Raw genomic sequence first — 27,376 nt, 5'->3', positions numbered from 1 at the left:
ATATTGAAGTGTTTTACCCACTCTTTTCATGCAGGCACTAAAGGAGACATCTTAAGGCTACCTCAATTGCATGTATGAAAATGGGATTTGTGTGTATATGGGAGGAACACCTCAATTTGGTGAAAATGTGGGAAGATCCCACTCAAATCCAATTTCCAATTTTTGTATTTTTAAATTCAAATTTTAGTTAATGCAAAAATTAACTAAAATTTGATTTAATTAGTTATTAATTAATTAAATTTATAACATAAAAATTCAATTTCTCAAATTGAATTGACATTGACAATTAATTTGATTTTTAATTAATTAAACATATTTAATTAATTAAATAACAATTTAAGATCAAAATATTAAATTAATCACACATCTAAGTTTAAACATGAATCTTATTCATATTTAAATATTATAAACTCTCCAATTTTGTTTAATTTCGATAAATTAAACGGTTAATTATATCAAATATAATTATACAAATCCTAATTTGAATTTGAACTTATTCAAATTCAAACCATAAATTCAATTTGAACATTTCAATTTGAACACTTCAATTTGATATCATTCTAAATTCACTCAATCTATTAATTCAAGGTGTTCATGTTTTATGAGCTAGTAGATGGACCTTATGGACCGAGCTCCAATGATTTAAGATTAATTAGCTAAAATTCTTTAGAACAAATTAATCAGTATTCATTAACTATCAAGTCACACCACTATAGCTCGATAGTTGCACTCTCCTCACTGTAGATATATTTGTGTCCACTTAATTTAACAATAATTAGTAAGTTAACCCTTCATAGGTTGTTCGTAATAACGGTTGGGTCAATATGTTGTTTTACCCCCAATATTACATCTTGCTCCTTGAGTTCCACTAATCCTCTAATGAACAATTGATGTGTGATCCATTCACTAAACCAGATCCCTCTCGAGCCAATGAGAGGGTGGGGCCCCTTGTTCAAGACCTGGATTCAGTACCTAAGAAAACAACTTTCTTTTATCCTTAAACCGAGTAGGCATGAATTTCTTATTGCACCCTATGTTCCCCAGCTATCTACCTGATCTTACCCCTGAAATGGGAGGCTTATTGAGCTGACGCTATTGAGCCAACCCTCATCTATGCAAATCTAAGAATAATCTCAAACAAACAGGAGTTCATAGTTAGCTCAGGATTAAGATCGAGTTACCTAGGTCATCTAAGTGAAATAGTCAGTCTTAAATAGTAAACAACGTTATAAATTAAGAGTGACTTATTTCTTGGTTCGATATTACGCAAACTCATTGCATAGGACGCCCCCACTTCTCATGTCAATACATGAACAAATAAGGATCATTTTGTTTGTAGCACCTTACAACAAATTGTAACAACTACATAGTGGGTCGCATCCGATAGTGTTACCAGAATAAGGCACCCAACCTTATTCGTATACTATAGATCATATTAGCCATGGATCTTAGTTTATTTGATTTAGACTTTATAAGTGCAATTTATAGATTCAATAACAATTTAATTAAAGTAATGTTCGAATAACATCTTTATTGATAATGAAATATGTTTAACTTTACAAACTGCGAGTTTTATGACATACAACCCAACAATACTCCCACATGGACTAAAACTCCAGTGGATAAATATATACATTGTTGAGTACAATGAGAGAATAAAAGCAAAAGTATAAATGAAATAAACTAGGGCATCAAATACCCATAAATTCTCCCACTTGCCCTAGTTATAAGTATCTCGTAGACCTAGTCCTACAAGATGACCCTCGAACAATTTAGCCGAGAGGGCTTTCGTAAATGGATCAGCTAAGTTGTCTTGTGAGGCTATCTGTGTGACGATCACATCTCATCTATGTACAATCTCATTGATGAGATGGCACTTCCATTTGATGTGCTTTCCATGTTTAAGGCTTCGAGGTTCCTTTGAGTTTGAAATTGCTCTACTGTTATCACAATACAGGGTGATTGACAGGTGCATATTTGGAATCACTTCCAAATCATATAGGAACTTTTTGAGCCATACTGCTTCTTTTGCTACTTAAACTTGCAGCTACATATTCAACTTCCATTGTGGAATCAATAATACAATGTTGCTTGATACTCCTCCACTATTGCTCCTCCATTCAGAGTGAATACTGACCCCAAAGTTGATTTCCTTGAATCAATATCGGCCTGGAAGTCAGAATCAGTATATCTAGTAAGGATCAGATCCTTAGCACCATACACGAGCATATAATTCCTCGTTCTCCGAGGATACTTGAGGATGTTCTTAACGGTAGTCCAATGATCATATCTTGGATCGGACTGAAATCTACTGACTATTCCGACTGCATAGTATATGTTGGGACGAGTACACAACATGACATATATTAAGCTCCCTACTACTAATGCATATGGAAGTCGTTTTATAACCTCAACATCTTGAGGTGTCTTAGGACTTTGTTCTTTAGACAGATGAATTCCATGTCTGAAAGGCAATATTCATTTCTTGGAATTTTGCATTTTATATCTAGACAACATCTTGTCTATATAAAATGCCTAAGATAATGCTAAAGTTCTGTTCTTTCGGTTTCGAACTATTTGGCTCTCAATAACATATTGCACTTCACCAAAATATTTCATTTGGAATTGCGTAGCAAGCCATCTCTTGACGTCAGCCAGAAATTCTACTTCATTTCCTATGAGTAGAATATCATCAACATATAGAACCAGAAAAGTGACAGTTTTATTAACGATTTTCTTATAAACACAAGGTTCGTCAACATTTTGGTCAAAGCCATAAGATTTGATCGCAGTGTCAAATCTTATATTCCAAGATCTTGTTTCAATCCATATATGGATCGATTAAGCTTGCAAACATTTTGCTTTTGACCCCGTTCAATAAATCCTTCTCGTTGAGACATATAGATACTCTCCTCAAGATAGCCATTCAGGAAGGCTGTCTTGACATCTATTTTTCAGATTTCATAATCATAAAATGCAACTATGGACAAGAGTATTCTAATTGACTTTATCATGGCAACCGGGGGAAGGTTTCTTCATAGTCGACCCCCTCTCTTTAGGTAAACCCTTTTGCCACAAGCCTATCTTTATAGGTCTATACCTTTCCAACTTGGTCTCGTTTTCTTTGTACATTCACTTACAACTTATGGGTTTTACCCATTCTGGTTGATCTACAAGATCCTAGACTGAATTGATGTACATTGACTCCATTTCAAGATCCATGGCTTTAACCCACTGTTCTTTGTCCATATCTTCCATTGCTTGTTTGAAAGTTAATGGATCCTCTAAGTCATCACCAAGTATGATGACTTGAGTTATTGTTAAATCCATGTACCGATCATGCTGTTGCACAACCCTCCCACTACGTCGAGGTACTCTCAACTCTTAAGAAGTACGTGGAGTATCAGTTTCATCAACAACTCTTGTTGATGGGCCTGCGCGATCTACAACTCTTGTTGATGCATTTATCATTTCTCTGGTCATTTCATCTATGAGTAGCCTACTGCGAGGTTGGTGATTCTTAAAGTAGTCTTCCTCTAAGAAAGTTGCATTTGTTAATACAAATACTTTATCTTCCTGAGAATCATAATTGAAACCACCTTTTGTCTCTTTAAAGTAACATACAAATAGGCGTACCTTTGAACAATGTTCCAGTTTCTTAGGATTTTACACCAACACGTGTGCTGTGCATCTCCATATCCTGAAGTGATGTAAACTACCGTTACGTCCTCTCCAGAGCTCGTAAGGTATTTTAGAAACATTTTTTGAGGGAACCATGTTCAAAATATACACCGCAATCTCAACTACGTGTCCCCAAAAAGAATTTGGCAACTTAACATAACTCATCATAGAACGAACCATGTCTAACAAGGTTCTATTTCTCCTTTCTGCCACACCATTTTTTTGTGGTGTGCCAGGTGCGGAGAGTTGTAACTGGATTTTGTGTTCTATCGAATAGTCCTAGAATTTCAAGTCCATATACTCACCACCTCGATCTGATCGAAGTGTTTAAGTTTTTTTTATCTAATTGGTTCTTAATCTCTGCCTTATATTCCTTGAACTTTTCAAGTGTATCGAACTTATGATGTATTAGGTAAATATGCCCATATCTAGAATAATCATCAACGAAATTGATGAAATATTCATAACCTCCTCTAGCTTTAACATTCATCGGGCCAAAGAGGTCTGAATGTATCAGCTTTAAGGATTCTTTGCCTCTAAGACCTTTTCCAAAAAAGGATCTTTTAGTCATTTTACCCTCAAGACAAGATTCACACGGTGGTAATGAACTGTCTTCTAATTGATTTAGATGATCGTTCTTAACCAATCTCTTAATCCTGTTGAGATTTATGTGACCAAGTCTCAAGTGCCAAAGATAGGTATTTAGAGAAACTTTCCTTTTCTTATTTTGAGTTTCAGTTGTTTTAAATATCTCCATGTTCAAAACAACTTTTACCTTAATCGATTTTAACATGTAAAAGTTATTTTCTAATTTTGCAGAACAAATATTAATATCTTTTGAAGTAATGAACACTTCATTATTTTCAAAAGAAACTTTGTAATTTCATTCTAGCAAACATGAGATGGATATTAAATTCTTTTTCATAGAAGGATTATAATAAACATTTTCAAGTAAAATGTATCTATCTCCTATAAATAACTTCATATCTACCACTACTTTAGCTGAAATAACCTCTCCATTCCCTACCTTAAAGGTCGTTTCGCCTTCTATAAGTTGTCTCCAGGAACTAGTTTCCTGAGAGAAAATACAGATATGATTAGCGACACATAAATCTATTATCCGGGTCTTTTTATCATTTTCCACAAAGCATGTTTCGATGACTAGTAAATCACATTTACTCTATCATTTGAATTTTTCATTCTCATCTATATTGTTCAAAACTTTAGATGAATTAGGAGATAGAGGACAATCATCTGTTAAAACTTGTTTTGAATCATCATTTGCTAGTAATTTGCATGTTGAATTGTTATTATCGTTAATTAAAGCGGAAGTGAGTATTTTAGAAGAATTTGTCATGCTGAAATTTTAAACATATTCTTATTAGTAAATTGCAACTAAATCCAAATCAAGTTTTAGCAAAAAGTAATAATGTACCCATAATCATTATTTATTTGCAACAATACTATAGTGAGTCAGAATAAGTGCTACCGAGGGGCAGTCAAATACTCCTTCACTTGACAATCTTGATTAAATACTATCTCCAGAATAACTTATATTTCGTTAGTCATTTAGCTACCGTTTTTTGTTAGAACTTACTAACACTTTAGTAATTTCGTAAGTGTGACCCTCCATTTTCAGACCTCAGAGGTCGGCCTCAACAATGCTATCAAATTGGAAAGTCAAGGTTGAAAAACGACCTAAGAAATCCTATCCATTTTTGGAGAGTTGTTTTGAATCCTATGTTACAACCTTTCAAGGGGATAGCCATCGTTAAACGACTAGTAATGTCGACTTAAAGACGATAAGAAGGTGCAACATAGGAATCTCATGGTCTAAACAAACGGAAGAGACCGCAGTACATGTTGACACATATTCTTCACTCACTTACTATAAACTACATCCCCCATTTACTTTGATGTTGACCCATACAAATACTTTCTGAATGGAGGTCACTCCCAGGGTGACACGAAACGTCATATGAATCTCACGGTGTGAACTTTCTAGGGATGTGGGAGTCAAAATTAATATATCGTATATTTGATTTTACATTGAACAACTTCCCCCCATTCACCTTGATCTTGACTCATGCAAACACTTTCCGAATGGAGGTCACTCCCAGGGTGACACGAAGCGTCGCATGAATCTCACGGTGTGAAATTCTTAGGATGTGAGAATGAAAATCAAAACATCACTTTTGATTTTACTGTGAACAACTTTCCAAATTCACCATAATCTCGATTTATGTAAACATTTTCCAATTAGAGGTCACTCCCAGGGTGACACGAAGCATCACATGAATCTGGATTGTGAATTCTTAGGGACATGAGAGCTAAAAATAACATATCATAAATATTATTAATCTCCCACTGAAGCATTCTTAAATTCCCATTGAAGTGTTCTAATAACATATCATATATGCTATTAAAATCCCACTAAAGTGTCCTAATATTTGTTTGGGTATAATTTTACTCAGGTTTGTTCCGGCTAATTAAACAATCTAAGTTTAGGTGTTTATACAAGTATAATGTTTATATTTGGATTTAACCTACGATGTCAAGGTGATAAACCAGTCTTAAAACCTCACACCACTCACGTGTTGCTCATAAAACTAGTTAACAACGCTCAATTAGTCGGCCATAATCCCTAGGTAGGAGGTGTTTCATAGACCGTCAACTTAAGTAAACCTAGCCTTAGATAGGATTATATACCCGTTGAGTTTGTAACCAAATTTTACAAGATGTCGACCTATTTTAACTATTAAAATAGGTGGTTAACCTACGTGAGCATGCAACTTAGTTATGGATTTTAAATGTCTAACCCAATTTTATAAAAACTTACCAAATTTTAGACATGCTGAGCATCAATAACATACATCAAAGGCATTCAACATTTAATATAATATTTATATTAAAATATTTAAAATCCTATGCATGCATACTATACATTATAACACTTTATAACATACTTTCAATGCATGTAACATGCTTCCTATGGTGGGATTTTAAATCTACATGGCATACTTTATGTACATACAAGATTTATTTAATTATAACATACATCACATGCATAAATAATTAAACATAGACTAATATGGTTTTAGTTTTGGCATTTTCAAGCAAACAAATGCCTAATTATTACAACAAAAAAAAAAAGCAAAAACCGGCTCCAAAACATCTCTGGATTGCTCGAACCCCCTTGAACAAGACCCGAACCTCTCTAACCAGACCTCCAATGCTCAAAATTGGGCTGAATCGGGCAAAAACCATCAAGTACCATCAAGCATCGAGTATGCCATCGAGCATCGAGTATGCCCTCAAGCATCGAGTATCATCGTGCATTGAGTATTTCACTAAATACCATCGAGTATGCCATTGAGTACCATCGAGTATGACATCAAGCATCGAGTATTTCACAAAATACCATCGAGTATTTCAAATACCATTGAGTATTGGGCAGTGGCTGAAAATCCAATTCCTGCTGCTCGACCTTCTTCACTCCTTTATTCAATTACATCCTAATTGCAATCTAATGACTCCAATCGAATTATAGACACTTAATCACACACTAAGGCTCATCAATCAAGAGTCAATTACAAGAATTACAACATAATTGAAGAGAAAACAATGCCAAAACTCAGAAAAACCATATCAGTTGATCATTTTCATACAGCTTGTGAAAAACACCCACCAAAAACCAAACTAACACTAATTGAGTGCTTAAATCACACTCCGATACCAACTGATAGGATAAGATAACATGTAATGGAAGCAAACAGAATCAATAAGCACTCTAATTACATTTAATTTGAGTTCTAAAAGCATGCTTAAACAGAAATTTAAGAAAATGGTTTCTCAACAACATACCTTTGATGAATTCTCCCAATTCCAAAGTGCTCTTCATGTGATCCCATCTCCAATTCAACAATGAACCACCAAGAGATATTCTCTGCTATCCTCAGCCTTGAATTTGAGTGGCGGAACTCCAAATTGAAGTGAATCTGGTAAAGGGAAATGGATGAGTTTTCAGGTAAAGGAGAAGAACTCAACTGAAACTTTTTACTTTAGTTCTTCCAACTTCTTCTTATTGATCCTTACAAATTGAAGTGTTTTATCCACTTTTTTCATGCAGGCACTAAAGGAGACATCTTAAGGTCACCTCAATTGCATGTATGAAAATGAGATCTGTGTGTGTATATGGGAGTAACACCTCAATTTGGTGAAAATATGGGAAGATTCCACTCAAATCCAATTTCTAATTTTTGTATTTTAAAACTCAAATTTTAATTAATTCAAAAATCAAATAAATTTTGATTTAATAATTCATAACTAATTAAATTTAAAACATCAAAATTCAGTTTCTCAAATAGAATTGAAATTGAAAATTAATTTGATTTTTAATTAATTAAACATATTTAATTAATTAAATAACAATTAAATTAATCACACACCCAATTTTAAACATGAATCATATTCATGTAATTAATATTTAATAAATATTTAAATATTATAAACTCTCCAATTTTGTTTAATTTCGATAAATTAAACATTTAATTATATCAAATATAATTATACAAACCCTAATTTGAATTTGAACATTTCAATTTGAAATTCAATTTGAACACTTCAAATTGATATCATTCCATATTCACTCAATTTATTAATTCAAGTTGTTCATGTTTTACGAACTAGTAGAGAGATCTTTTGGACCTACAGATCATGAGCTCCAACTATTTAAGATTAATTGGTTAAAACTCTTTAGACCAAATTAATCAGTATTTATTAACTATCAAGTCACACCACTATAGCTCGAGAGTTGCACTCTCCTCACTGGAGATATATTTGAAAGAACTCTAATTACAGAGGACCTTTGAGCGGAAGCGGATCGTTCAAACTCCATTGTAAATGAACACGTACATTTACAGTCATACAGAATAGATTGTGCATTATAAACTAAATTACAGCATGCTTTGAATAAAATACAAAGGATAAGAGACTATACCTTTGAAGAACCCTTCTTCAAGTATAATCCCTTGATCGTTCATGAACACAGTGAACAACTTGATCTCCCTCGAACAGCAGCAAGTAGAAACTCGATCCTCGAACAGATATGGACACTACCACAAGATTACCTTGGTATTCTCAGTGTGAGAATCCAGGAGTGGTGGACTCTAGCTTATTTTGGTTTGAGGGTAGATTTAGAGTGGAGGAGGAAAACGATTGAGTAAACAACGGAACTATCGTGTAGAAGATGAAGTCTATAGCATAAACTAACTACTCGATCGTTTAGGCTCTCAAGTGATCATTTAGTAAAACTCTTTTACTCGATTCTAAAAGCGTCTGTTTTCTCACTTGTCTCTTGGAATAATTAAAACCATTTTATTTATCCCACTTTTTTCATAAAACTTAATAACTACCCACTAAGGGTGGTTATTTGAGAAAAAAATTTAATTATCAAATAATTAATTAATATAAATAAATATGATAACTAGTTTATCATATTATATTTATAAGATATAGTTTTAATATTGCATCATATACAATATATAAACCATGGTTCTTTTTTCTTTATTTTATGGCATTTAGTATAAATCATATTTTTATTAAATTTAATAATTATGAATCTAATTAATAAAAAATATATTTGAATCATATTTGTATATTAGTTTCTCCAATCAAACATTAATGTATCAAATACATTATATCAATTATATCATATATAATTAAATTAATTTAATTATATCATATATAATCAAATTTTTTTCTTGTTATTGAACATTTCAAATTAATCCCAAAAATTGATTCCCAACTTGAATCCATTGAGCTACCAAGGGGGCCTTATGGACTTGTAGCTTGAAGCTTCAACGATATGTAAATAATTGACTAAACTCTTTAATCACAGTATCTACCATCCGTTAACTGCTGGGCACTCCACTAAAGACGACAGTTACACTCTTCACACTGTAGATATATTTATGTGTTCATTGGATATAACCAATCAACAGTACGATGATCCTTCACAAGTCGCTCGTAAGTGCAGCTGGGTAAGATTATCGTTTTGCCCCTGTAGTTACATCTAACTCTTTAAGTATCTCTGATCCTTCTAATAAACAATAGATCATAGTTCCACTATGACTAAACTCCTCTCGGGCCAAGAGAGGGTGTGACGACACATTGCTCAAGCCCCGGAATCAGCCTTAAGGGAGTAATTTATTTACTTACCCCTGCTTTGGGGAAGGAATGAATTCCATCTTGTGTAGCTGAGTTCCCAGCTCCCCAATCAGACGAATCCCCAAAATGGTAGGCTTGTTGAGTCGGCGATCTAGCCACTCTCACCATGCAAATCAAAGGACCACCCTCATATACAGAAGTTCACCACTCATTTAGGATTAAGGTCATGTTACCTATGGTCATCCTAGTGAAATGAAAGTCTCAATTATGAACGGCGTTATATAATGAGACTAAACATTTCATGGTTTGGTCTTATACAAAATACTTTATATAGAATATCCCCACTCGCATGTCTAATACATGAATGATCAGGATCAGATCATTTGTAGCACTTTACAATATTTGTAACACCTACAAAGTGGGCCATACTCATAGTGTCATCAGGATAAGGTATCAAGCCTTATCCATATACTACAGACCATTTAGGTTATCACTTAAAACACGATCCACTTATATGTCTCCACATACATGTTTAAGTTACAATGATAACCATGGATCTTAGTTTATTGATTTGTGGTTAATGCAACTAAAATACCAAATATTTCATAGACAATGTGAATAAAATATCATATATTATAAATCACAAAATGTTTGTTCATACAAGTGTTTACAAACTACAGGACCCTACGAGATTTAGGACATCAACCCCAACAATATTTGTGTCCATTTGATTTAACCATAATCAGTAAGTCGACCTTTCACAGGTTGTTCGTAATAACGGTTGGGTTAATATGTTGTTTTACCCCCGATAATATATCTTGCTCCTTAAGTTCCACTGATCCTCAAATGAACAAGTGGTTTGTGATCCAATCACTAAACCGGATCCCTCTCGGGCCAATGAGAGGGTGGGGCTCCTTGTTCAAGACTTGGATTCAGTACTTAAGAGAACAACCTTTCTCCTATCCCTAAATCGGGTAGGTGTGAATTCCTTATTGCACCCTATATCCCCAGCTATCTACCCGGTCTTACCCTTGAAATGGGAGGCTTATTGAGCCGGTGTTGTTGAGCCAACTCTCACCTATGCAAATCTAAGGATAATCCCAAATAAATAGGAGTTCATATTTAGCTCAAGATTAAGATCGAGTTACCTAGGTCATCTAAGCGAAATAATCAATCTTAAACAGTAAACAGCGTTATAAAATAAGAGTGACTTATTTCTTGGTCCGGTCTTACGCATGATTTTTAGTCAACATGGATATGCTTGAACAAAACTCACCCTTAGCCGCATCAATGAATTAAGGTGATATCAACCCCCATTCATATGTAATCTCATGATATATGCATAATCAATTTATCCAACTAAACCATACTTTTATCACACTTTAATATATATAGAAAATCTCCTATCATGGCAAGCATCAACAAGCCCTAGCCCATATTCATGCATGGCACACTTCAACCTATCACATTTAATGACATAACCATAAATGCGGCTTTAACATACTATGGCATAAACATTTGTTCCACAACACGGATCAACATACAATAATTATCTCGAAACTTGCACAAATCATAAGATATATGCCAAGGAATAAGATCGAACATAGAATATAATCAAGTATTCTTACTAAGAAGGATTCTATTTTGCTTACCTTAAATCATAAATTAAGACTAAAGTATTATACAATATCATGCATAATTAAACAAGGTCCTCTTTTTAGGTAGAAATCTATTTACATGATTAGTTTAAACACAAAAATAATCTTCCAATTTCAAGGAATGCTTTCTAAAAAACAAAAGCCGTCATCCCCGAACAACTTAATATTCACCGTTATGGGCAAGAATCAAAAAGGAAACAATCCTAAAGTTATGGTATGACTTAGACTTAATAATCTAGATGAAAGATTGCTATCTTAGATCAAGAGAATTTACCTTAATGTCTTTAGAGGTTTCTATACAACAATCTTTTTTTAGCACGACAAGAACACCTTCACTCACATATCTCCACATGAATGATCAGGATAAGATATTAGCACTTTACAACAATTGTAACATCTATAAAACAAGCCGTACTCATAGTGTCACATGATAAGCTATTCAACCTTATCCATCTACTACAGACCATTTAAGTTATCACTTAAACATAATCCACCTGTATGTCTCTACATACATGTTTAAGCTATAGATGATAACCTTAGATGTTAGTTTATTAGTTTGTGGGTTTAATGCTACTAAATATCAAATAAAACATCTCATATTTTATTAAATAAATAAAATGTTTGTACAATACAATTATAAACTACAGGACCCTACAAGATTTAAGGCATCAATCCCAACATAAATAGTCCATAGCAGCTTATGCAAGACATAGAGACTTTACAGGAGATTGTGAAAGCTCTATCAAAATACCTCAATCTTTAACCTCTTAACTTCACGTGAAGATTCTAAGTGAAAGCTTAGTCTTTTCCCTGGGAAGTGAGAGAGTGTTCACTCTTCATCTCAAGAGCAATCACTAGTCGTAGACAAAATTAGACCTAAAGGAAGCAAGAGATTGCAACCGACGACTTTGTATCTCTTTCTATCACTTTTACTCGTCTTTCATTTTATACGTTGTATTAAGAATCATGGAGAATTCTGTTATTTTAATATTAATATAATTACCACACATTTCATCTCACTCATGTTTTCTATCTCTTTCATCATGTGCAACTAAATTTTCAATGGGTTAAAAAGATAAACTAACATTTTCCAAAAGCATGCATACGTAAAAGTTCATCTTGTTTATTCTGCATTTAACTCAATGCCTAACTCAGTGAGAACTTGATTGGGTAACAAGTAGTCAACTACTCAAGAGGTGACTTAGACATCATTAAACAAGGAAAGACCTAGCTTTAGAGATAAAGTTAGATCATTTGTGAATTCCTTGTAAGAAGTTGAAGCAAATATTTTAAACAAATGTGGCTTTTGACACTGAGAGGTGGATTCCTTGCAAGAAGTTGAAGCATGAATGTCTATGTATGTTATGCTTATGGAAATGTTAGTGAATCTTCTTACCCCTACTTTATTCATTGCTTTTTTACCTCACTTCATCGCCTGCTACTTTTAGTGATTGCCTAAACACCACATCACACTCACCGCCTCATCATCATCTATTGGGAATGGCCTAAACTCGTAGTTTGTAAATGTTTTTAACATATTCTATTTATCAATAAAAATGTTGTTGAGTTTTTTATTCAATAAATTACTATTGATATTGCATCTTTCTATGAAAATCCAATAAACGAATCCATGGCTATAACATGAATACTTTAACTTTATGTGGTGACATAAAATGGATCAAGTTTTAGTATGTAGCCAAAATGGTCTATAAGTATACGGATGAGATTGGTACTGCATCTTGGTGACACTATTGGATGCGACCCATTTTGTATACTAATACAAATGATGTGATCCAAAACTCCTTGAAATAGTCACTTTTCTTTATAACAACCGTTTACTGTTAAAACTGACTATTTCAAACTCAATGACCTAGGGTATCTCGATCTTAATCTTGAGCTAACAATGAACTCCTGTTTATTCGAGATTATCCTTTGATCTGCATAGGTGAGAGTAGTCCAACAGTACTGCTCAATAAGCTTCCCATTTTATGGATAAGACTGGATAGATAGCTGGGGACATAGTTATGCAATATGAAATTCACTCCTACCTGATTTAGGGTTAGCAGATGGGTTGTTCTTTTAAGCGTTAATGTCTTAGCTTGAACAATGAGGCCCCGCTCTCTCATGAAAGAGAAGATTATGATTTATAAGTTGGACTATAAATCAATTGTTCAATGGAGGATCAGTGGGAGCTTAAGGAGCAAGATATATTTACAGAGGTAAAACGGTAATCTTTGATCCAGCTATAAATACGAACGACTGGTGAAAGATTGACTTACCGATTATGATTAAAATGGACAGAAATATATCTACAATGAGGAGAGTGCAACTATCGAGCTATAATGGAATGTCTTGGTAGTTAACGAATAGTAATTAATTCAGTTTAAAGAGTTTAACCAATTAATTGCAAGTCGTTGGAGCTCATAATCTATAGGTCCATAATGTCCCTCTACTAGCTCGTAATTTAGATTAGTAAATTGAGTAATCTTGATAAGATTTGAAATTAGGGTTTAGAATTTGAAATGTTCAAATTCAATTAGGGTTTCTATTTATTGTATTCGATAAAATTAAAATGAAATTTTATCGGAATTAAACGAAATTAGAGAAACGATTAATGTTTAAAATATGATTTAAAATATTAATTTCATTTTGATGGAATTGTTTTTTATTAATTTAATATCATATATTAAATTAATAAATTTAATTAAAAGGTTTAATTAATTAGTTTTATTTAAAAATTAATTAGTTGAATTAATTTTATAAAACTAATAAATAAAATTAAATAAGTTTAATTTAAAAATGATTTTGGAAATCATTTTTTGGGAAAAAAAAACATTTTGAAAATCAAAGTGGAGATTTCAAAAGTTGGAAATCTCCACTATAATTTATACCACCTTATTCACAACTTCATTTTCTCCATAAAGTATGAGCTGCCCTTCATGTAAGCCATGAATTTGCATGGTGAAAGCTCTATAATTTTGAAGTGTTGAGTTGAATATTGGATTCATGCTTACAAGAACTTAAAAAGGAACTCTGCAGAAACCTCCAAACCTTCTTCAAATCTCATATACATCCAGCTCAATTTAGTGTTTCCACCACACAATCCTTGCAAGAAAATAGTATAGAAGACCTTGGTTGTAATCTACTTGAAGATTGAAGTCCATTCACGTGGAACTCAACTGGACTTGAAAATGATACTGTAAAGGTATTGTGCTCAGCAAACCCTTTTCTATAACTGTTACTTTGAAGCATGTTTTACACTCAAATTAAGTATGATTAGAGTGCTTATTGATTCTGTTTTTCCTCCACTACACGTTAATATACTCTAACATCATCATCCCTGTGGTTATCAGTATACTTAGTTAGAATCACATCAACATTGCTTATGATTCACACTTCACTACAAGAGGTTATTGAAACATTCAACAAGTCACGTTACTAGATCCATGTGTTTGACCTTGGACTTACCAGGAAACCTTGTTTGGATTTATACTTGGGTTCAAAAAAGGAAAACTTGCGCTACGTCATTATGTTCATTACATACTTCATCTAGGCACGGCTTAAGGCTAAAGATTATATATACACATACACAATACACATCGAACAAGTTTTTGGCATCGCTTTCAAGAGGCGTTTACTTTTTTGTAATCGAATCTTGCATAAAAAGATATCAAAATTTATAAATTTTAGGATATTGTTCTCTTGTAAACATGTGATCACGTAGGTTGAATTATTTTTATGAATTCATCTCAAGTTAACGCATTTTCTTCTTACTTTTCTTAATTATTTTAAATAAAAGGCTACAATAACTTGTATTTCTACAAGTTATCACAAGTTATCATTAGTCCTTTTCTTTAAGTCCATCTCACCCTCTTAACCCAATTTCTTATATGTTTAATATCTTTTCTTTGGCCCGGTAGCTTCTTCTTCTTTGCTATGTCACTTCTATCATTTAGTCCAAAAATCAATCATAGCGAGGTTCATGTTTAAATAGATAAGAAAAAGACATGTAAAATAAAACTATGAAAGAAAAAGTTACAATACCCTTTATTCCAAATGCACCATACAGTTCCAAGAAGCGCAATCAAGGTTTTATATACACAACACAATGTATTTATTGATCACATCATAAACAAAGGGGACGTTGAAACTATAGATTCTCTCAACCCATTTCTTTAGTTTAGAAAAGCATCTTCTTTGCGCTTCAAAACAGCAAATAGTTGGACCTTTTCATGAAGCTTTTCATTGATCTCCTCAGGGTAATTTGAAAGTTTTCTTATCACTCTTTCAAACATTTCATCCATTAATTCCTTCTTTTTGAAGTGTTCGATGAAGGTTCCTTCCATTGCAGCTCTTACATGATTGATCCACACTCGAATGTCTATGTTTTCTTTCACCCACGTCGCTGACTCTGTTAGCTCGATTCTCTCAATACTAAAATGCCCATTTTTTTCTATCAATTTTCTCATCTCTTTTGGGCATGTGATGTACATTGGTAAGTTGAATGAGTCCACTTCATCTTCGTTAAGAAGCCCCTAAGACCAAAAAATACAAAAATGATTATATCTAAAGTCTATAAGCAATAGCCTGTTGTGAAAATAATATAACTTGTAAAAAATTGAGTTCAACAATACATGGATTGGAGAATTCAAATCTATGACTTTTTAATTTGGTCAATACCAAATGATATGATATCAAAGATGTTTACATACAAAATGCTATATATTTGATACCAAAAACGTTCGAATACCCAGTAGTATCAAAACCCTAGTGAATTGGAATAAGAAACTATTTGCGTACGTCATGAAATCTTAGAAGCCACAAACATGATAACCCTTAAGCTTTCAATCAATTTTAACCCTAAAGTTTAGATTATGTGTGCGCTTACGTGTGTGTGATGATTAATATGTTCCTTAACAAGGTTAGTAAGATATTTTATAATTTATCTGATTAAGCTTTTGGGTTAATTGAATATAATCTAATGATTAATCTGGTTAAGCTTTTTATTTATTGAATATAATTTTATATAATATTAAAAAAAAAATCTTTCAGTTCTAAGCCTCCAAACCGTTTTATAAGGCAATGTGAACAGAAACTGCATACTTTAGGGCTAATTGACATATACTTATTTTTTTAAGGTGTTCAAATCCTCACATTTCCTATTTATTGTACTAAAAGTGGTTTTTGTTGTGTTTTGTTGTTTTTTTTTTTATAATTATTTTTAAAGGTTGATTAAGCTTCAAATCTAATAATAAAAGGTAATAAAAATAAATTAATAAAAAAATGACAACCTAAGTACATAATTTCATTCTTAATATCTATGTCATTTATTGTGTGAGTTAGAAGAGATATTTCATGTTTTAGAAAACAGAGAATAACTTTAGTACATGGGCACAATTTTAAGAGTAGTTATAAAAAAAAAAAGCTAATTCTAAAAACAATAATTAATAATAAATTAATGATAAACTCTAATGAAAACATATCCCAAAGTTAAGAGGTAATGTGTATAATTTAGGAGGAAATATTTTTTACTCTAAACTTGAGCAATTATATTAATTTCATCCCTAATCTTTTGATTTCATCAACTTAAAAATAAATTATTCAATTATTTATACATATATTGATTTTACTTTTATTTATTTTAATTATTTTTTGAATAATTTATTCTTCAATAATTCTTAAAAATAATTTCTTAGTATTTTAAAAAGAAAAATTTTATTATATAAGTTGAAATTGAATGACTAATCTTAATTCAATATAAGAAAATAATTATATCAAGTTTTTACATATTTATATCTTACTTCTTTTTAGGAAAAAATTTTAAATAAATAACCCGAATAACCCGAACCAATCCCACCCAAATATTTAATCGTTGAATTAGACTGGGTTCATTCTTTAATAAGAATTATTTGAATTGAAGAAATTTACCATTGAACATTGGGTTGAATGTCTTTTTAAACTCAACCGACATTTTGTATGAGTTGGGTTTAAAACGACTTCAATCCAACCGAACCGATAAATAACCCTAAATCTTACCATGTAAAATAATTACCGTGGTTTTTTTTCCAAATAATTTAAGTGGAAATAGAGAGAAAATGGTGAATATATACCTCTTTGGCCATGTCGATGAGAGCAAAAGCCAAATTATCATAAAGAATCCGGAAAGGAAGTTGAGAAGGAGAAACGCCGTCGCAAACCCCTAAACAAATCATCACCATAATTCCTCCACCAACCATTTCTTCAGCCCTAGCTTCCAAAAACCTCTCCATATCCGCCGCAAATCCACCCGCATAAGCCTCCACCACTTCCTCCGCCGCCCCTATATAGTGAATCCTCCCTCTGTTCCACGCCGCCGATCTCTTATCCCTCACCTCCGCCGGCACCGCCGACAGCCAGTGGATCGAGTACGCTGTGTGAACGAAGTGGATAGAAGAGTCCGGGAAGAGGCGGCCGTAGAAGGATCCAGGCGCGGCGGCGGCGAAATAGTCTCGTTGTTGTGGCAGAGAAAGGAACAGGGTGTTGAAATCGTTGGTGATTTGGTCGTTGAAGAAGACTTGGAAATTGGGGGAAAGTTTAGGGGAATTAGGACAAGGAGATTTGAGATTTGATTTCATGGCGTCGATTATGTATTGCATTGTCCAGAAGGTGTTTGGTCCTGTTGCGCATCCTAAATCGGCAAGACGAATCGTGTTCGACGATGAAGAAGAAGAAGAAATTAGGTTTGTTGTGCTGAATTTTTCTTTGATTTCTTCTTCGATTTTGATCCTCACTATGTCTACAGATGATTTCTGCAAAAGAAACAATGATGAAAAATTGTCCGAACAGTACCCTCAAGTTTGTACTTTTCATTCAAAATTGTAAAGATTTAACTTAAATAAATATAAGATTTTGAAAAGAAAAAAAAATGATAAAAGAGAAGAACCTGATAATAGGAGTTTTTGGAGTAGCTATGGGAACCATGGCCTCCATTTGCAGGGCAGGAATCAATAGAAGCTCCTTTCATAGCTCCACCATGATCATTTTGGCCATCACTTTCCCATTTTATAGAACTTCTAATCATCCTTTTATGAAAAAGAAAGGTCTTTAAATAATATAGTTTGATAGGGAGAGAATATATATATATACAATACACATATGGTCCATATTAATTTTTTACGAATATATGTTATAAGCTAAATTATGGAAAAAAAAATATATATATATATATATATGTCTTTTTCAATAGTACCTCACCTTGAAAAAAATATTTCAAAACTATTTTTTAATGCAAATTCATTAGTTAGATGGAAATGGAGGTCTTGAAGAGGTATGGTGGTGACAGGAATAACAATCGATACCCAAAGAGCGCCACACCATTCTAAGTTACTGCCACATTTAGTTCTAGCCTTCATTTTTCATCAAGATTTTACTTAGAGGTAGTTTTGAAACATTTATAGATGATTTGGGGTAATAATTGCAACTTTTGAAACAGAAGACAAAATTAGCTTAAAATATATTGTAGGTGAATTTAATGAAAAACAAAAACTTATTCTATGTTTTCATTGAGTTCTTACCAAATGTGTTTGATAACAAATTTAGAATATGTAAGGCATAGAAAACATAGGTTTTGAAACATTTTCAAAGTGCAAGTTAAACATTTTTTATCAAAAAGAGTCTAAATAAAAATGATTTTTTAAAAAAAAATACTTTTAAACAGACCATTAGACTTAAGATGACACATTTTCTCTAATTTATGGCATAGAAAGGAGCTAAAATATAGACTTAAGATGACATATTTTTTCTGATTGATCCCTAAGGAACACCCCACCTGAGCTTTCTAGTCCAGTGAAACTCGAAAAATATCTCATAAAGTATTACTATAAATTAATACATAATAGGTACGTCAATGATATTTTCTAACTATCATAAGCAATATCTTAGTTTATGTATTAATTTGTATCGATTGTTGACTATCTCATAAAGTAGTTTAAATTTATGAGACCGGTGCATCCATAATTTTCTTTTTAAGTCGACTAATTGAAAACTAGTACAACTAATGTTGGTGGGAAGGAAATGCCTCTATTTTTTTAGTACAACAATCCTGATGCCCATTATCGTTAAGGTAATTGTTACCATTGAATTCAAATATTAGTTTAAGAGACTTATTTGATTCCCACGGAGATGACCAGGTCCTGCTAGAGCTACAAGCCCAAGCCTGTAAGGGCTCGAAAATATATTTTGATTGGGTATAACCAAACCCAGTTCATATACCAAAAGAAAAAAATTTCTGCTTGTGAGTTTTTAATAAATGAGACTGATATAAGTATTGGAAAAAATGATTACAAATTATTATAATTAATTAGTAATGTGTTATTTTTCATGTTGTGTTTGTGCATATAGTTGATTCTAACATATCCTTGTGTTTTGGATTTGGAGCAGACCATCTGATCGGTACTTTAGACATGCAACTTAAGAAGGTTGAGGCAGGGGTTGTGTGCCCTTGCAACTATTCCATTAGGATCAAAAGTAGTAAACTTGTGAGAGCTTAGAGGAAGGGAGATTGATGACTCAAGTACGTCGACAATAGATTCTTTAAAAGTAGGAATTGTAGTTTTCAAAGTTGCTTGAGCAGATACTGAATCAAGCATGATTCTAGAAGTTCCCATGAGCGTGGATGGAGAAAAAATGACAAACAAGAAGAAAAATGTGAAGAATACAGTATCATGTTGAAGTACCATTGAACAGAAATGAAAAATAGGAATGCAAAATAATAAGTGAAGGTTAGTTCAAAGTTTTTTAGATTTTTGGTGTTTAAGGGATGTGTTATAGTGTTGTGGGGAGGGATTTAAATAGATAGTAGAGAGAGAGGATGGTATAAACATAAAAATATATAAAGTCCATATTAGTTTATTTACTAATATAGAGAATAGACTAAATTATGAAAGAAAAAAATAACTTGCGATAGTATTCCTACTTTTCATAAATATTTCAAAGCTACTTTTTAGTACAAATTCATTAGTTGGATGGAAATTGAGATCTTAAACAGGTATAGTCGTGATCGGAATGATAAGTGAAACCCAAATAACGTCACACGGTTCGAAGTCATCGCCACATTCATTTCTAGACCATTTTTCATCAAGATTCTTACTCTGAGGTAGTTTTGAAATATTTATGAATTATTAAGGGTAATAATTGCAACTTTTGAAACAAAAGACAAAAAAATCTTTTATTGGTTTTAAATTTAGCACCTACTTTGTTCTGTATTTCGAGTTTTCTTCTCTTATAGGACCATTTTCTTTTTTTGAATTCTATCCACTCATTAAAATTTTTATATTATGTAATGTAAGTTGATTGATTGTTGTGTGCACGAAAGTATGAAATGAAAATAGAGATATGATAGAGATGACCATCACATTAGACTACGATAAAGATGATCATCCCTAACGCAATACTATATAAAAGCAGAAGGTCAGATTTCATATAATTGTATGCTTGGATCATTAATCATAAAGGCACCTGTAAAAGGAAGTAACAAACCCTAAAAAAAAAATGTGTATTTTTGTTAGTGATCTATAAACATAAAATTGAAAAGGGGGAATTTAATGAAAAACAAAATTTTATTCTATGTTTTCACTCAGTTCTTACACCATGTGTTTGATGGCAAATACGGAATATGTAAGACACTAAAAACATGTAAGGGTTAGTTTTCAAAACTTATATTTTCCAAGTCATATAATCCAAATATGTTCGTTATAAATAAACAATGAATGAAAACAAATCAAGATAATATAAGGAAATAGGCTTTTAAGTTCATCGTAAATTCATTGTAGTATATGAGTTTAAAGAAATCTAAAGAGCATGTTCGGAAGTGATTCTAAAACGGTTAAAATCATTTTTTCATTTTCACAATCAATATGAAGTATATTTTAAATCCTTCCAAATTAATTTTAATGATATGAAATTGCAAAATTTAATATTAAATTACTTTTAAGATTTTGTTGAGTACAATTGAAGGAAACAAAACAAACCAATGCAAAATTATGGACAAAAGAAAGAGCATAATTCCACAAAGAAGAAATGTTTTCAAGTCAGATTGCTCAAAAACACAACTTTGAGTATGGACAACGAAATCATGAGCAATATAGTTCTTGCGATTAACCAATAAGAATCTAATAACAGAACCATAGTGATAAAGATCACGAATTGAGCCAACAAACACCTGATGAGACCTTCAAAAGGTTCCAAGCGATTCATAAATCAGTTTAAGCCTAGAGAGAGGAGATGTTAGCTTTAAGAGCTTTGGAAAGACCTTCAAACATGACATTTTCCTTAGCAAGATCAACAAATCGAGTCATGGTAAAATGTCTTTTCATGGTCGACATAACCTCTCTCTTTGAGTCACGAACAATTGTTCCGATCTCCACCTCACCATAAAGGAACGTCACATCATAATTCACCTTGAAGGAACGGTGGGGAGGGGCAAACCAATGGCTAGCATCCTCAGGGATCGAAGGAGGGCCAAAAAGTTGTGAACGAATACCCTGATCGTCAAGAGATTCGAGTAAGTTCAATGCCCACTGAATAGGGTTAAACTTAGGAGAGGTATGCTAATAAAAAACAATAAGGTTGTGTCGGCGCCATATTGTAGAACCAATGAGCGAGAAGATCTTGATATCCACTGGAGTCAAAATCTCATAGGTCCTACAAAAGAGAGAAAAGACGTCAGAATAGCACATGTCAAAAAGGGGAAAATTGGGAGACTAAAGCTAAGACCAAACGTGTTTACTTCCCTTGAAAAACCAAAGAACATGGATACTAGACTTAGAAGCACGATGGCATAATGGACAATCCTCACAAACAATGATGACCGACTAGCAAGAACACTACATGTTAGGAGAGAGTTGAGAGAAGCACGCCACAAGAAATTTTTCTTCTTTTGCAGGATAGTAAGATCCCACAACAATTTCCAAACCTTTTTACTATCAGAGATAAAGAAAGAGAAGCTTCTAAAGACAATGTCTCAACCAACATGTACCCACTTTTAACCAAGTAGATTCCTTTTTTATTACAATCCTAGAGAAAGCTATCTGGGTGAGGTGAAGAATAGAGGGAAATACTTTTGATGATCTCAACATCTTTCGGACAGAATAACTCAAAAATTAGAGCTTGATTCTAATGCCCCTCACAGATAAGACTATCCACCATCGTCACAATAAGAGGACGAGACAATAAAGGAAGTCTAAATATGGATTCTCTAATGATGGAACAATCAGAATAGATATCAATCGATTGATCATCCCCAATCCACCATCAATCACCTCTAAGGGCAAACTCGTGACCCATAAAATACTTCAACAAATATAGGAAGGTAGATAACCCAAACCTACATTGAGAAAATATTTACTGAAAAAATATTTAACCTCAAGGGTTCAAGTGATAAGAGAATGATGTCTTTCAAGGATATGCCAAGAGTGTTTAACCAACAAAGCTTAGTTGAAAAGTTGAATGTCACAAAATCCTAAGCCACCTTTTTCCTCGGAGGATGACATACGCTTCCAACTAAGCCATTGGATTTTCTTGCCTTTTTCATAACCATCTCACCATAAATTTGTCAGTTGTGTTCGTGGCAAGATCCCAGGGACAGTTTCACACAAGTGAGAGTATAAGCTGGAATGGCTTGAGCAACTGCTAACTTTCAGACATAAGCCCCCTTCCAACCTTGCAAAGTTTTAAACATTTTTTCCTTAATGTATGATAAAGATACCCGATTTTTTTTCGATAAGGAAGAAGAGACACCCATATACTTCCCATGATCATGTATCAATTTAACAGTAATGAGGATAAATAGATTGTTGTTGTTGCAACATGAATTTGGGGGCCAAAAGCTACTTATCATAGTTGATAATCTTCCCTGAGATCTTTTCATATACATTTAGAATCCTAATAATCTCAAAAAACTCAGATGCCACAACTTTAAGTAAAATAAGATTGTCGTCTGCAAAAAAGAGGTTGGAAATGGTAGGAGCAAAACAAGTAACACATAAACCAGATGTCAAATTAATTTAACTTTATAGAGGAGGCTAGTTAAATCTTTAGCACAAAGAAGAAAAAGATAAGGGGATAGAGGGTCTCCTTGTCTTAAACCTCTAGTGAGCTTGAAAGTTTTTATATGTTCACCATTCATAAGAAGTAGGAAAGACACAAAACTTATTCATAAGTTAATCAAATGAACCCACATACCACTAATCCCCATCTGCTTCATAAGATTACATAGGAATATGTCATTCAACCCTATCATAAGCTTTACTCATATCTAATTTTAAAGATGCAAAATCATTCCTATTAGAGGAAATCTTCATATGATGTAAGCATTCAAAAGCAACAATAATATTGTAAGCAATCAGGAGACCAGGAATAAAAGCACTTTGATTCACATAGATAATTTGATCAAGAATTATCTTAAGCCTGTTTACTAAAACTTTCGAAATAATTTTGTAGCACACATTACACAATTCTATAGGACGGGAATCAATTACCAGTCTAGCCTCTTTTCCTTTTTGGATAAGGATGATCGAAGTGTGATTGAAATGTTTAGGAAAAGAGCCATTGGTGAGACAACTAAGGTAAGCGGCAATGACATGTCACCCAACCACATGCCAAATTTTCTAATAAAACAAAGTTGGGAGACCATTGGGCTCTGGCACTTTGGAACCAATTCGTGTTTTTGTCGCCCCATTTAAGTCACTCTTCCTCAAGAAGAATGTGATCTAGCCGTTGCTCTTCTAGTTTCAGACGACCTATAATCTCCCCATCATACTCGCCGCTAAGCAGTTGATGATTGCAGTCGTTGGCCTCCTTAACTTTATGCTTTTAGTGTCCTTCCTTAGAATAACCCCAATGATTAAGAGTATTGGTCGTATGCTTGATGCTTTCAATGAGACACAACACAAGATAGTGACATTTGTGGATCTCCAGCTTTGATGAATTGCATTTTCACAGTCCTTGTAATGAGTCCAGACCTCCTCGAACCAAAAGTATTTGTTTTCTTCCTGCAGACAAAAAAGGTCGATCATTGAGACAAACCTCGATCGGCTGGAGATTAGACCTATGAAAATATAAGTAATTAATAACAATTCTAAGTTTTTAAAAAACGTATTTTATAATGATTTTAAACATGATAAAAATTATTTTTTTACTTTAAATCGCTTCAACACATGCACTAAAATAGTCTTTAAAGTAGAAAGTATTTTGTTAAATTTAATTGTTGGATCTCCTGCTAATTTCTATGAGTAAAAAATTGTGAATGATAAGGAAATTATAGATTAAGTTTAGCTTAAACGACAATTTAGGCTCCATTTGATAACATTTTCATTTCATGCTTTCTATTTTTCATTTTCTGTTTTTTGAAAAAAAATAAAAATAAAAATTTGTTTGATAACTATATTTTTTTAATGTTCATAATATAAAAATATATATTACACGCATCATTAAAATATATATGAAAAATAATACTCAACAACTTACATTAATTATTTCATATACATAAGTCCTCATGCAAGATTAACAACAATAATACCATTATTTCTATCATTAAAATATTGTCCAAATTTGAGCTACATTATTGTTTCTCACTAGTGTAATTTATCTTAAATGATATCAACTCATATCAATATAATACAATTATATTTCTCTACCAATGTCATGGTTGTAAGATATTATAGTGGAGTTAAATGTATGCTTAGTGAACAAAATTGGATTCAAGTCTACTAAAAATTAAAATAATATGTAAGTATATATATATTTCAAAGTTTAAATTCAAAATTAAAATAATAAATAATGTATATATTGTTGATATATCAAAATTCGAACAGGGTAAAACACACCCAATCTTCACATGGAAACAACGATAAATTTTTTGATAGGAAAAGAGAATGACATACAAAATAGGAAGACTTGCACATCAATGTATTGACCATCACTCTAATGTTTAAGTTAGAGAACGAATAAGTGTAGCAAGTTAAGAGTTTGTCAATTGAGAATGGACTTACTTTTCCTGGAGCTATAATGATTTATTTATAAGAATGGTTGACCTAGATTGTCTCGATGGAATTTTTTAGTAGATTTGGTATAGTTCTTCATCTCACTAGACCAAGGGGCCTGTCCCATTTTGTGTTTGATCGAAGCATAGCGCCTCCCCTAGGCCAATTTTGGCTCTAGGGTGATGCTTTGTGTCGGAGCATACACGAAACATGCCCAATCAATTATTTTGCTAGGTCGAGGCCACGTTGATTTGGTCCTGACCTTAGCTAATCCTCTTCCCTAAGTCCAAAATGGGCCTAGGATGTTATTTTTTGGCTCGAACTTTGTCATCTTCTTGCCTTTGTTGCTTCTTTTCCTACTTTATTTCAATTACATCCTTCGATTTAAGATCATTCATAACACATTATAAAATTCAAAATTCAAAATTCAAATAAAATATAAACTACATATTGCAAAATTGAAAATTGAAAATTAAAATAATATATAAATAAACATATCACGAAGATTAAGAAAAATAAAAGTAAAAATCGAGTTGTTAAATCCTAAGAATCAACTCAGAAATGACTACCACATTAGTCTATATAGGCACGTTAGCCTAAATAAATATATTTAATTATACAATTATCTAAACTTTCCTATTTTTTATGTGAGTAGCTAATAGATTATTACTTTATCCGAAAAGTCTAGCCCAATTTACCTTTTCAGGTCTCCTTACCATTAGTTTTTTTAATATATTTAATAATATTAATACAATAAAAAGAAGCTTGTAAGGGAAGTTTCCTATGGTTATGAACATATCAAAATGGTTTTCTTTTCAAAACCTACAGAAATAAGAATAGTTTCTCAAAAAATTTAAAATTTTTTGTTGTTCGAGGTTTGCCGATACTTAAAACAAATAAAATTTAACCACTCTTTCAAGCTTGTAACAAGTATGGACAAATCATCTCCACAAGGACCCTAGAACAACTTTAACTTAAAACTTGATTTCTATGGTCACAACGGGGGTTTTGAGTTGATTTGTGATTGGAAGAAAATTAAAGGTGAGAATCTAATTGCATAAACAAAAGAGTGGAATTGAAATTGAGAATCGAATTGATTAAAAGCCTAGCCTAAGGAATTTGGATTCTACCTATTTAGTTGGTTGATCATAGAACTCTAAAGATGCAATGCTCGTTGATTTTATCCTTAGTCCGCTTGCCTAGAAGATCAAAGCTAAATGCCCTAATTCATTATTTAGTTTCTTAATTAGTCTAGATGCTCAATTAATTGGTTTCAATAGCGTCCTAGTCAATTATTAAACACCCGTATTAAGTAAGGGGACTAAACTAAGACAATCAACAACTTGAGTAACCTATGTTATTAATCGTTTTCTTTCTTGAAATAGATTAATCATGCACAACCTAAAATTCACATACAAGTATGCTTTAACCCTTGCCCTTTTTGAAGTTAACGCACATAAATGTATTTTTCTCTAGCCCAACAATGAATGAATGAAGAATGTCCAGTTCATACACTAATTCAATGCTCAGAAAGTCACATTTAAGAAACGAAAAAAATTCAGCAAGCAACAGTAAATAACAAGTCTCCCAACCAAGATAAATGAGTTTTTAATCCTACCCTAAGGCAAAAAAAAAAGACTTACCTTAGCCGATCATGGTGTACCAAGATCAAATCATAAGTTTAGAAAACAAAATTACAAGTAAAATGAAATTGGGAACAAAAAATACAGAGGAAAAGACGAGTTAGAGGCTACAATCCCGAGATCCCTTGACCTAATTCGAAAAAAGAAGTATTTATAAACATTGTAGAGTATTGCGGTGCTTGGGGCAGTGTGACGGCACTCTTGCACG

The 27,376-nt window shown here is 32.7% G+C and overlaps 1 protein-coding gene and 1 long non-coding RNA gene across 2 annotated transcripts; one reads left to right on the top strand and one right to left on the bottom strand.

Annotated features, from left to right (window-relative positions):
* Nucleotides 1–15,530: 15,530 nt before the first annotated feature.
* LOC120080937 (loganic acid O-methyltransferase) lies at nt 15,531–18,585 on the bottom strand. Its single transcript, XM_039035623.1, has 3 exons — nt 18,430–18,585; nt 17,618–18,295; nt 15,531–16,042 (listed from the first exon to the last, which is right to left on the bottom strand). The coding sequence occupies exons 1-3, from the start codon at nt 18,565–18,567 to the stop codon at nt 15,683–15,685; spliced, it is 1,176 nt and encodes a 391-aa protein (XP_038891551.1). The 5' UTR covers nt 18,568–18,585; the 3' UTR covers nt 15,531–15,682.
* LOC120080938 lies at nt 18,084–20,441 on the top strand. Its single transcript, XR_005482686.1, has 2 exons — nt 18,084–18,226; nt 19,926–20,441. It is a non-coding gene; the product is annotated as an uncharacterized LOC120080938 (long non-coding RNA).
* The last annotated feature ends 6,935 nt before the right edge of the window (nt 20,442–27,376 follow it).

The sequence above is a fragment of the Benincasa hispida genome, chromosome 7 (genome assembly GCF_009727055.1).
Source record: "Benincasa hispida cultivar B227 chromosome 7, ASM972705v1, whole genome shotgun sequence".
In the NCBI taxonomy this organism is placed as follows: domain Eukaryota; kingdom Viridiplantae; phylum Streptophyta; class Magnoliopsida; order Cucurbitales; family Cucurbitaceae; genus Benincasa; species Benincasa hispida.
This window is presented reverse-complemented; position numbering and strand designations above follow the sequence as displayed.

What these genes read in the sequence shown, in the direction of transcription:
- LOC120080937 (XM_039035623.1), bottom strand. Translation starts at nt 18,567, where the DNA reads ATGATTAGAAGTTCTATAAAATGGGAAAGTGATGGCCAAAATGATCAT. An exon ending in CCAAAAACTCCTATTATCAG is followed by an intron (nt 18,296 to 18,429) that starts GTTCTTCTCTTT and finishes TTTCTTTTGCAG; the next exon opens with AAATCATCTGTAGACATAGT. An exon ending in TCATCGACATGGCCAAAGAG is followed by an intron (nt 16,043 to 17,617) that starts GTATATATTCAC and finishes TTTTGGTCTTAG; the next exon opens with GGGCTTCTTAACGAAGATGA.